Source organism: Daldinia childiae (genome assembly GCF_008694065.1).
Source record: "Daldinia childiae strain JS-1345 chromosome Unknown Scaffold4, whole genome shotgun sequence".
Lineage (NCBI taxonomy): Eukaryota > Fungi > Ascomycota > Sordariomycetes > Xylariales > Hypoxylaceae > Daldinia > Daldinia childiae.
In genome coordinates, this window is record NW_022984645.1 from 1,736,214 (window position 1) to 1,748,488 (window position 12,275).

The window sequence follows — 12,275 nt, forward strand, 5'->3', positions numbered from 1 at the left end:
GCTCCTAGTCTCTCTCGTCCAGCTCTGCACATGACAGGGGTTCCACTAACTAACCACACACACACACAGTGAGAGAAAGAGGATAGATCAAGGTGTGGAAGAGAATTTTTGAGTTCTCAATTTAAAAGCTGTTATATACTATCTATAACTCCTTATATAGTTTTGATATAAGAGAAGTTGGACATAACTTGCCCTCTTTTCGTTTATAACTTTGACATATTTGTATTATCATGTTTTCCTTTCGGAACTCGTCGTATCCTACAGAGGATATACGCCCCGAATAGGGACTAAAAACCTAATTTAGACTATACAAAACCCTCACAGCAGAGTGACTGCTGTGGTATTTCATCAGACCCAAATTTCTTTTACAGATTTTACCTTTGTAATTGACATGTGACGTACTTCACAAGCAAGGTGTTAAAGCAGAGCCAAACTAGAAGGTAGATATATCTCTCACTTAGCGTATATTGCTCTATACGAGGCCGCGAATAGTCATTAGCATCGTATAATTCACCCATCCGTTACAGCACTGCGGAAACCCGATGGATGATTTTTCATGCCCGTTTACTTGCTTTTCCTATTTTAGGAAACTTTTGCGAGAACAAGGATCCACTATAGATAGGGCAGGCACAGCACAGTACAGCACAGCACACATCACAGACATCGTCTATGTAGGTATGTAAAGGATCAGGATCCGGTCCCGGATCCATCTTAGGGGTGTCCCCGCTTTCCTCCTGCGATGTTTAAACAGAGCCGCGAAGGAATGCGCAAGCGTGACTGAGTGCAAGTGCTATAGTAGATTCCAAGGTTCATTCTAACAAGGAATACTTTAGTTTAAAGTCTTGCAATTGTTCCCTGCTTAGGGGAGCGATCTGCCAGAACTTAGGAACTCACTTCACCCTAGCCCCTTTGGTACGGACAACTTATCGATGCATGCCAGATACCCATCCAAGACCCTACTTATGTTCATATGTAGATAGACGGATGCAGTGGTTATGGTTAATAGTATGATAAAGGCTCCTAGTGACCGAAATCCTACGAATAGGTATATACCTTATAAATACACACTTGCTTCCATTGCTAGCGATATGGAAGCTTCTTAAAGCAACAAATAGTTAGGGGCTAGTTGTTAGATATTTAAAATAACTACAACGATATAAAACCACGACTATATGGATATGGTTTGCATATTGAAATATATCGACCATAGCTATGGCTCTTGATTTGATGATATGCTTGGTTGAGTCTTTAGCACATATTAACATGCTAGATGATACGGATTAGTTAAAGTAATAAATAAAAACATAGGTTAACATGTCTAGGCTTAAAATAGAGAATATACCGATGATAAAAACTCACTTACTTTAAGATAATAACTGTCAGAGCTAATAGGCTAGGTACCTCTTAAGTCATTAGGTAGGTACATTTATGAATCTACTATGATCATGCTCTTAGCTGTCATCGTTCTAAACCCTCATATGATAGTTATAAGACTATAATGAGCTGGTCAAGGGCTTAGTGACATGTGGAACTCAGTTATATTAACCCTTTAAAGTAAATGATAGTTGGGTATCTGAGCTACAGTTTGGTCCTGGATTTCTCTTCGCCAAATGAATTTTTTTTTTCAAAAAAAACCCCCGCCAGAAGAAGTAATATTCCCTGGATTCAAATGCAAAGCTTCCGCTCAACCTACTTCACAAGAGAGCCAGGATAGAAACTTCACTTGGTCTTGTGAGATCAAACAGTGGACTTCTTACGAGGGCATTTTCATGGTCTTCAATAGCAGCAAGCTATTCATCGACACTGATCTATTTCGCAATAACTATTCGGTCTAGGATGATCAAACCTAAAGTAATAGAGTGGAAATCTTTTGTGTCGGTTTAATTTTTGTATTTTCTGTTCGACTTTATTCTATATGGTGATGTTTCAGACGCTAGAGCGGATCTCAAGGACAAGGAGAACAGCGCATGTTGGCTAGCGCTATACCAACATGATACTTGTCACCTGCTAGAGGACAGCAAACTTAAAGGTTCACCCTAAACATTGTCGGTTATAGTAATTGTAGTCAAGGGCGTCAAGGACACCGGCTAGATGAACTACAGTAGCTAGAACAACTAGGACATGAAATATCTGGTGTGATGATCCATATATATCGAAGAATCCCGGGCTGATACTCTCAGGGAACCTCGTCTGTATGGTCTAGTTAGTGATCTAGATATTATTGTTTCCCTCTATTGCGAGAATACCCGAAGTGGGAGGGAGTATTCTGAAGAAGAGTAATATCAACAAGCAGATATAGGACTATTAATTCACTTACAGCATATATAATGGCACCGATGAGAAACAATCCCCCTTCAGCTAGGTAATAAGGTAGGCCAGACTGCCTCATCATCTGTGCGAAGCCAAACATGACGATCCCATGGATAATAGGGGCTAATCCAGATAACCCCGTACATACAAACGTGAGCAAACGTAAGTTGCGCCACTTTGGGCCCTGAAACGTGGGTGCTAACACGATAATTATGGATATTGCGGAAAGAGATCCGATCTGTAAACAAGTATAGAGGCAATTCGTCAGTTCAATCCCGAGTAAAGAAGTTGGGTCATATTGGGTGCATGGTGTTTGCCTGATTCCGTTGACCCAGGAATGGTCGGAGTTATGATAAGAGAAGTAAACTGAAAATGACTATTACTTGCCATAGACCAGTAAATCTTTCTTTCTAACGTCTCACACCAGAAACCAACGTAGACGCCCGAAATGAGAGACCCTAGTATTAGCAAAATGATGCCGACAAAGTCAAGACGCAACCATAGAGCTTCTACTTCTCGAGAATGGCACATTAACGTATGGTAAGTGCTAGAGAGACTGAGACATGCCGTTGCAGAAAGTAATAGTACTGCGACGACACCAGCATCATCGCCACTGCGGTGCTGTAGGTGCGAAACTAGATAAGCCAGGCCACTTATGAGTAGAGCTATTGCTGGCACCAGGTGCGTAAAGATATTCACTGTCTCATTGTGTAGGTATAGCCAACTTCCGAAACAGACTCGCGCCGAGTTAGACACGGGTCGGTAGCCTCGTCGGACATATGGGTTGTCCTGGTACCAATCTGGAATTTCATCGTATAGGGCTAAAGGATGGCTGTGTTTATCCTGCCGTGTCTCGCTTTGAGAACTCCTTGTCGAAACATCTTCGCTGTTACAATTCGATTGATGCTTCTCGTCTGATGAAGATGGAGTAGCGGACCAATTGGACCAATTGGTCGTAGTATTAACCTCTTCTGATAGCGACGGCATCATGACCTACTTGTCCTTGAATATGTAGCATAATAAAGATAGAAGAGAGCGTCTTTGCTTATCCCTTGTTTGTTTTACACTTCAAAATTTTTTAGGGGAGATGTATCTAAATCGCTTGATTCGCATGTGCGGAGTGATGGGCGGGGTCGACGATCTTCTCCTATTACTTATAATTTGCCAGCTTCTGTGAAGAGCTAGATCACCGAAATACCGGGGATCTGGAACTAGGGATTCTATTAGTATTCTAAAATACCTCAAATTGTCAATGAGCATCGTGTTATATATTAACAGCAATGACATCATATGAAGCAGAACGAACCCCCTTTTTGATCTAGTGTGGCATCGCAACGCTTGTTGAATTTTCGAAGACCTCGGATAGATATGAGACGAGGGCAACCCGGAACTTCTCGGCATCAATTATACTCAGAATCTTCTATGCCTGTTTGCTGGTCATAAGTTTATAACCACCAGTAACATTGGAATCTCTCAATAGAAACTGAAGCAACGATGCGCGACATAGAAGCGAAGATATTAGTAAACATATGAGCTGCACAATACTATCTAGTATATGTGCGTACACTCCATGTTGGCCATCTGAAGAACGGCTAAATCCTTGACTGATTAGGTGGTACATTAGCATAAACACGACACAAGCTCACTAGAGCCCTTCTGCTGTTAATAGAACAATAATCCAATAAGACTGCACGGATGCGACGTAGTTTCTGAATATTTCGCCAAGAATTTAACTATAATTCCAGTTCGATATTTGCTATTTGGAGTTGTAGGGAGGCACCGGATAGCTGCCAAAGGCTGGGTACTGCCCATTTCCTCGAAGAGAACTATGTGTAGGTAGTGTTTCAGTCCCAACCTGGAGTTGCTGAAAGACTAGAATATGAATCAGCTATACCGATAATTGGTTGCGACTGATAATTCTTGAGCTGTAGGGCTTGAAACCGCGTGAAACCGCCCCAGCAATCGTACTTGTGCATTGTGACGGGTGCACCTACACATTAAAAAAACACAGTTAGTCCGGTCCAGTATATCAATGTGTACTGTCGTTGTTTCTGTGGCTAGTTGGAGCATTGGCATCTGGTACTCAATGCTTGTCCAATACGGTTGGTCCAATGATACCAGAGAGGCGAGATAATAACCGCAATAGGAGGTTGAGGGCATGGGAATGGTTTATAGTCATCGTTAATAATCGAAGCCCTTCCTAAAAAGTCGATAAGATTTGCTGTTTCATACGCGAAACTCGTCAAGAACATTGTCGCAATGCCTCTAAACATGGTTATATCCCCCTAGGTTACTCTAGCCCCTAAGATGAATCCAAACGTAGGACACTGGGAATTTGCACCGAGTAACTCCTTTCTTGTAGATGTTAATACTTGGATTGATAGGTCTTTGTGATAGAATGTTCGCAAGTTAGCCGTAAATTTGACCGGATGTCGTGGTCATGCTCGGTAGCTGAAGTGCTGGCAGATCATGAGTGACGTGGACATCGAAATCGCGAATCATGACCCCACATAGTAGTCTTCTGCATTTGATCCATCAGGCACGAATCGAGATAATGACGACCAGGTTACCAGATTCTCAATGAACCAGGATGACGGTTAAAAGTGGCGTAGAAACCTATTGGTGTAGAGCATAGAGTTGCTTCTCGCTTGCAGCCTTGAAGCATCTCTGTGAATGTGGCTCGCCAGGACACGCGCCGCGAATATGTACATGTGTCCTGGGGAATTGAGTCCTAGTTACGGAACTCTTTTCCAGATGAATAGACGAAACGAAGAACATTGACCCTTTGTTTGATAGAATAGGTATGAAAGCACCAAAGGAGCCTTGGGTTGCTGCTGTTGTAATATGCGCCACGATAAACCTGCAGTTTAGTATACGACATCAAAATACATCTCCATGTATAAACTGAGACGCGTTTTAATACCAAAACTTGGAGGGTTAGATCTTGAAAACAATATATATTACCTCCTTCAGTTGCCAAGTACGTTAAGGCTAGAGAAATTAGTAGGAGATGAGATTTATATGTTGGGTAGTTGAGGTGGTGCAAGATATGCGGATAGCTTCATGTCGTGGGAGGATGCAGGTGGGTTAGTAACAAGAAACCATAGCTAAAACAATGCCCGTCTTTCTGAAATTGCAAGAAAAGCAACGAGGTATTAATTATAGCTTAAAGATAGCTAAATAACTGAAGAATCACTTGAATCAAGGTTTGGAAACCAATGCATGGGTTTTGAAGCCACCATCTTGAATGCGACCGAAAATATCAAAAACCAAACCGGGCGAAAACAAACTAGAGGCTCTTAGAGATGGACCAAGATACAGTTGACATTATACTAAATCAATCTTTTTCATTCTCTAATTCGGACTATTCTATAGAACGTCAATAAATGACTCAACAGATCGCCTGATTAAAAATGTGTGGGAGGCAACAAGAAGAAGAGGGAGAAGGGGAGAACAGAAGGACGACGGGGAAGGGGGGGGACGGTGGGAGAGTTGGGTGTGTGAGGGCTCGAGTTTCGTAGGCGCATGATTTGATTGATGTGAGTTAAGAAGTGACAAGAAAAAAAAAAAAAAAAATAAAAAATAGGTACCTACCTTTGAAAGCGTGAGCTGTTGTTTGAGCTTCGACCAATCAAAAAATTCGACAAGACGGATCAGCTTTATCGAACTGGGGAAAGATTCTAAGCGCTGTGAGAGGTCCAAATCAGCATCGAATCAGACCTTCCAAGCATTTGACTGGCTGGTGGAGGCTATGCAGTATGTCTATCGGGCTGCGGGTTATTTAAGTCTAAACCTGACTAGGAAGTAGTTTAGACGTTTCAGTGAGATAATGCAACCTTAAATGTTAAGGTAGGCAGGGTAGATAGAGTGCGATCGGGTCCAAATATATGGGTGAAAGGTGCGTGTTGCCTACCTACCTGCCCTGACTGTTGGCATTTTATTTAGGTACCTTATAAAGGTATTTATTTTAGTGCCAGCGAATTTTAAAGTGAATCCATTTTTATGGAGGGGGAAGAGGAGGAAGCACCAATTTCTCCCACTGTAGCTGATTGTACTAGACTACCTAACGTACTTACTGATTGTACACGACCCCCCGCCTAATATATAAGCAAGCTCACCTTTCTCGCTGTCGCGTCCCGATCGAATGCCTCCCTCCCTTCCGTTTTCTCTTGACTATATTCCTTCCGTACAGTAGAAACATTCCCGTTTGCATCTATTTATTAGAAAGCTATTCTCAGATTCAATTGATCATTTCAACTGATTAACTTGCATCTCTCCAATAACGCGTTATCAAAACCAACACATTCGAAATGGGTCCCAAGAAAGCAGACGGAGCTCCCAAGCCCAAGAGCACTCATGCTTCCTATCAGGTATGTGCAGCGACAGCTATACCCGGCATTTTACTGGACCACCTTAAGTACTAACAAGTTATAGGACATGATTACTGATGCCATTGTTCATGTACTTATCCCCATTCCTTTGCCTCCGGCGCATCGTCTATTGCCTAGTTGGTGTTTGTGGTTGGGTTGCATGCCAGGTGGTCATCCTCCAGTGCTGCCACTCAACCTTACATGACTAGTATATCATTTAGATTTATCGAGTGAGCATGCTGACGCGTCTTTTTTCAACTTCAGCTCAAAGAGAGAAATGGTTCCAGGTAAGGAAATCCGAGCGTACTCCTGTCTTAATATCCACTATTTTAGTGGTCGCGTTTACCCCCGATCAATCCGTGCTAACTATATCATAGTCGTCAACAACTCAAGAAATATGTCAAGGCAAACAACACCATCAATGTCACAGACAAGATGTTTGACTCTCTATTCAACAAGGCCTTGAAGGCTGGTGTTGATAAGGGTATCTTCGAGCAACCCAAGGGTATGTCTTATAAAGATCCATTCCCTATCGTGTCTATGTTTGGGTGTTAACTTGTTATAGGACCTTCTGGTGGTACTAAGCTGTCTAAGAAGTCTAAGCCTGCCGCAGCTAAACCAGCTGCCAAGAAGGAGACTGAGAAGGACGCTCCCAAGAAGGCTGCCCCGAAGAAGGAGACCGCTACTAAGAAGGCTGCCGCACCAAAGAAGGCTGCAGCTCCTAAGAAGGAAGCTACTGAGAAGAAGCCTGCAGCGAAGAAGGCTGCCACCACCGCTGCCCCCAAGAAAGCTCCTGCTGCCAAGAAGGCGGCGCCCAAGAAAGATGTAAGTTTGCGCGTGTCCTTGTTATCCTCTACATTATCTAACAGATTTAGGCCCCCGCTGCTGAGGAAAAGCCTGCTGCTTTGACGAAGACCAAGGCTGGCAGAGTTACGAAGACTGCTACGGCAGCTAAGCCAGCTGCTAAGAAGGCCGCGCCCAAAAAGGCCGCCGCACCCAAGAAGGAAAAGGCACCAAAGAAAGAAGCAAAGGCTGAAGCTGCAGCATAAACATTCGCATCTTGATTTGTGTCATTCGAATTGCGTGTTGGGGTTTGGCGGTTTAATGGCGTTTGGGGGACAGGGTACAAATTTACGTGTGCGTCTTTACTGCGCCATGAAATTCGGCGTGTTTTTGGAAGGGTCGGTAAGGATTTCAGTGAAGGGGGGCGATAATAGCTCCGAAGCGTTGCAGATGCGTCCGACATACCTTCAGCGGTGCCAGCGGCTCGTGTGCATATTGTCCTTCCCTTAGCGGGATCATGGTTATTTCGGTTGGATTGCACATATTCCCCAGTCATGGCATCTGTTAGAGGATGGGTATGGAACTGACGACATCATGAGTATACTTGTAATTATACCAATGAAAAAGAGGGCCTTCGCACGGCTTCCGACCTATGTTTAAATTTTGTCGCGGTTGTGAAGTTTCTATGCAATCTTTGGGTTAACGCGTTTGCTCACTATCGATTTGTTTACGACTTGGCTAGGTAGGATTGCGGGGCTCCTATCGGTGTTGACAGTGGTTATCACGTATGGTAAGAGGGGCTCTTATATTAATCTGTTATATATTCCTAACGTGGTGCATTCAAATAATTCTGATTGGTTGTAAATAGCTATACCCCGGTAAATATAAAGTATCGCATCCATTAAAAAATAATTTATTCTAGGGTATAAATTACGGGCTTTAATTATATTATATTTATAATAGTTTAAATTTTATTTAACTTTTGTTAAAACATTCCATAAAAAAATGTGCTTAAATTATTGTTAAATATTATATGGTTAATTATTATGGTTTATACTTTAAAATGAATTGTTTTTTAATGGATGCGGTATATATGTATTATTTATATTGGTACGACCGTAAACATAAACAAGCGTATATGTGTGGTTATGTTAATAAATTTATATTTAAGTAATTTAGTAACCATATATAAATATATTTCATTTAAATTGGTTGCATATAAAAAATGTAAAACAAGTTACAAAATTAAACTATAACTACATATATATAATGCACAGTAATTATGTAGTTAATTTAATATAATTATTACATGTTTTAAATTATGTAAATATGATAAAACAACTTTAAACGTTAGTTAAATATAATCAAAGGATTATTTTGTAAAAACAATAATCGAATAGTTTAAAATTTAAGTTAATTACTTAAAAATGTCCTATTAATAACGAAATATAAAATTGGTAAATATAATATTACATAATATAACTTTTTACACCTTAAACTTAAACTTACAAACTTATGACTTACAAATTTTAATACCATAATTTTCCCTTTCCATTATAGTTTAAATATTGCATCCATTAAAAAACAATTCATTTTAAAGTACGAACCATAATAATTAATTATATAATATTTAATAATAATTTAAGTACATTTTCTTATAAAATATTTTAATAAAAGTTAAATAAAATTTAAACCATTATAAATATAGTATAATTAAAGCTTATAATTTGTACCTTAAAATAAATTATTTCTTAATGGATGCGGTATTTAATGTATTACCTTAGTTTTACTTTAGTTGTAGATTTACGTTATGCTTTTTCAGCTGATAAACCCTTTTTAGATTAGCTTCGTATTAATCTATACACTATACCGTTTCTGTTACCTATTTCGCGCGAAAGTTTGAAGCTATTGCCTTTTCAATGCAACAATTTTGGGGTCTAGTATTTGGAGGTTTAAGGTATGATAGAACTTTATCGTTATCAAACAAGACGGTGTCGCAATCCGATAGCCCGCTACCGAAACTTCCGAAGACTCTACCCACTTCTACCGCTCAAGCCTAGGCAGCCTTAGGCTGACCACCTTACACATACCTAACCCGTAATCAATACAGTACATCTCTCCCATGTTCTTATTTTCTACTGTATTTCTACTGTATGTCGTAGTCTGGAGGGGGATCAACAACTACACATACAACTACACTACCACGCTGATATCGACGTCGACCCGACTCATGTATCGCTAACATATCATGGCCAGCCTAACATAGCTTCTATTGCTTTCCCTGCACAATCCGTCTAAACTGTGCTTTGTTAGGCTTTCCATAATCGCATCATGTCTTCGCGAGATCAGTCTCTCAGCTCTAATAACCCCTTTCGTCGGAAGCTAGGCTATCCCTCTCTCTCAACCGACGGCCTCGCTTCTGTACCCTCCTCGAGTTTCAATAAACCCTCCGATCCTATTCCACGAACACCATTTACGACTTTCAAGTCAGCTCCACCTAAAGATGACGAGCAAAATGAGCACAATGAATATAAGGCGCATGAGGGGAGAGAGAAAGAGGTTGCGCCGGTACAATCAAAGCCGAAGAAGGTTATTAAAAGAGTTCGAGTCCAGTCACCACCTCCATCGTCACCCGAGGATTCCGTGCCCGTCAGCCGGTTTCCTTCCGTAAGCGATGACGATGACGATGGATATGATAGCGACAATAGCGATCTACCAGAGTATACTGATCGCATTGATCCACCAGGCACGGATTCCTTTGCTGTGCAAGATGGAGATAGCTCTGATCTTGGCCGATTAGAGGCTCCAGCGAATCCCTTCACAAAGACGCTACAGGATTTAGAACAGTCCGAGCAAGAACAAAATACTAAAGCACTGACGAAAGGTGCCCTTGATGTTGACTCGTTTAAGAGACTTCTATTAACAGGACACGCAAATATTCCAAACCACCCATCCGCGTCAGCACCTGAATTAGGAGGGTATCCGAGGGCTCAATCCCCCTTACATGGTGGCGAGACTAGCACGGATGCACGTCCTAGAGCACGCCAGTCTATATTTGATACTATGCCAAAAGAAAACTCTCGAATTTCACAAAAGAATTTCGGGTCGGAGGATCCTAGGGAGCGAGGTGGCGCTCTGTCCACGTCTCCCCTTTCTTCGACCCATCCCTCTTCAACGAAGAAAAAGCCACCACCTCCTAGCTCGCGACATGGAAAACTAATAAAGATCGAGTTGGGAGCAGGTATAGAATCTCATACCACTAGAAATCCAACACCTCCTGTATCTATAAATGTCACCACGTTACCTTCTACTGGACCGTCACGTAAACCCAACTCCCAGGCAGGCACCCCGTCACAATCTCCGCTTTTAACAACTGATGTGAACAAGCCGCTCCCGCTAACACCTTTCCGTCCCTCTGTGGAAGAGGCAGTTGATTCCCCATTCGATCGCGAGGCTATAGGAAAGGTTCCCGAACCCTTCGCTGATCCGCAGGCGAATTCCGAACCGCCAACATCATCCCTAGCTGCCCAGGTTTACTCTGAGTCGAACGGCATCACGCAGTCTCGCAAACCCGCAGCTCCTCCGCCACGCCGACACGGAAGAAGCGATAGTAGAGCGCCTTCCATAAATACTACGAATGTAGATGAGGATACACCACCAAGATCATCACTAGATTCGAATCGGTCGCGAACTGATAGTCTACGCGCGAATACTAACTTGGGTAATAATTCTAACGTACCCGTTCCACCACCACCTCGCCGGCCAAACCATGCCAGACAGGGGAGTTCGTTTGCGAGTCCAAGCCAAGGGAATTTTACTCCGGCCTCTACTACAGGACCAGTCGAAGACAACCGCAACCCAATAGGAACGGGTTTTGGGTCCGTGAGTAGGATTGGGCAGACAGAAACCCCGAATAGTGTAGCGACTATAACCACAAACAAGGAAGGCCTGCCGAAATTATCCCCGCCGCCCCCGCCGCCTACTAGACAAGCCAGCACGAGACGCCCACCAAGCGTCAGGAGTATAGATCTTAGTGGCGGGCCTGGTATAATAAGGCGAGTTAGTAAGGAGAAAGATGGAACAGTGCCACCACCTCCACCACCTCCCCCGAGACAACGTGGTAGTAGCCGTGCGAGTGTGGAAAATTCAGCTGTGTTTGCAGATAGCATGGAGAATACAAGTGGTGATACCCAGAAGCCCGCCACAATCTCCAATCCAACTACTGCTAAGGCTGCGATCGATACCAAGCAAGGGGCGGAGATATTAGCGGACCTCGACGCATTGCAAAGGGAGGTCGATGCACTGATGGGAAAATACGGAAATGGTGGTGGGAGCTAAGAAGTGCGCACCCTCTACCCTTTTGGAAATGAAATTTCAAACTAGGAGGTTCTCGTAGTGAGAACTAATAGACACTCATGGGAGTGTACGAGGACCCTTTAAAAGAGAGAAGATCGGAAGGGTAAAATGGCCTGGACCGGTTCTTCCGCGACTGGATATGAGATATGAACTATGCGTCACAAATTATGAACGTTATATAGGATCCTTGTACAGTAGGTAATTGTTAATGCTGGGGCCGCCAGATGTCCGGATACACTGGTTCCCAGCCGGGGATTATAGCGCAGCGCAGTTATTCTGGACCGAGGGAAAGAATGAAGCGTAAAATTTGATACCTCCCTGTTTTGTTCCGCCGCAACGCATGGGTGTGTAAGTATGGTTGGTACCACATGTCCATACCTAGGTACCTACCTATATACCACTTATTTTTAGTCGTAGGCCCGTGATAGCTCGCGGTTTCGGGTATATGCTGGTGAT

At 42.6% G+C, this 12,275-nt stretch overlaps 3 protein-coding genes across 4 annotated transcripts; 2 read left to right on the plus strand and 1 right to left on the minus strand.

Moving 5' to 3' along the window:
• Window positions 1-2,031: 2,031 nt before the first annotated feature.
• On the minus strand, window positions 2,032-3,297 carry GL218_04787 (ADIPOR-like receptor SPBC12C2.09c; the record flags this gene model as incomplete). Its single annotated transcript, XM_033581410.1, has 3 exons — window positions 2,032-2,190; window positions 2,318-2,548; window positions 2,698-3,297. The coding sequence occupies 3 exons, from the start codon at window positions 3,295-3,297 to the stop codon at window positions 2,032-2,034; spliced, it is 990 nt and encodes a 329-aa protein (XP_033435555.1).
• A 3,323-nt stretch (window positions 3,298-6,620) lies between these two features.
• On the plus strand, window positions 6,621-7,729 carry GL218_04788 (Histone H1; the record flags this gene model as incomplete). 2 transcript variants are annotated; one of them, XM_033581411.1, is made up of 6 exons in its annotated part: window positions 6,621-6,680; window positions 6,745-6,771; window positions 6,945-6,967; window positions 7,058-7,185; window positions 7,246-7,505; window positions 7,556-7,729. In XM_033581411.1, 6 exons carry the CDS (start codon window positions 6,621-6,623, stop codon window positions 7,727-7,729), a joined length of 672 nt encoding a protein of 223 aa, XP_033435286.1. The 2 variants fall into 2 exon arrangements, with proteins under 2 accessions (XP_033435286.1, XP_033435285.1); XM_033581412.1 differs by lacking the exon at window positions 6,745-6,771.
• Window positions 7,730-9,794: 2,065 nt separating this feature from the next.
• On the plus strand, window positions 9,795-11,801 carry GL218_04789 (uncharacterized protein; the record flags this gene model as incomplete). The annotated part of the gene is made up of 1 exon (XM_033581413.1): window positions 9,795-11,801. One exon carries the CDS (start codon window positions 9,795-9,797, stop codon window positions 11,799-11,801), a length of 2,007 nt encoding a protein of 668 aa, XP_033435696.1.
• Between the last annotated feature and the right edge of the window lie 474 nt (window positions 11,802-12,275).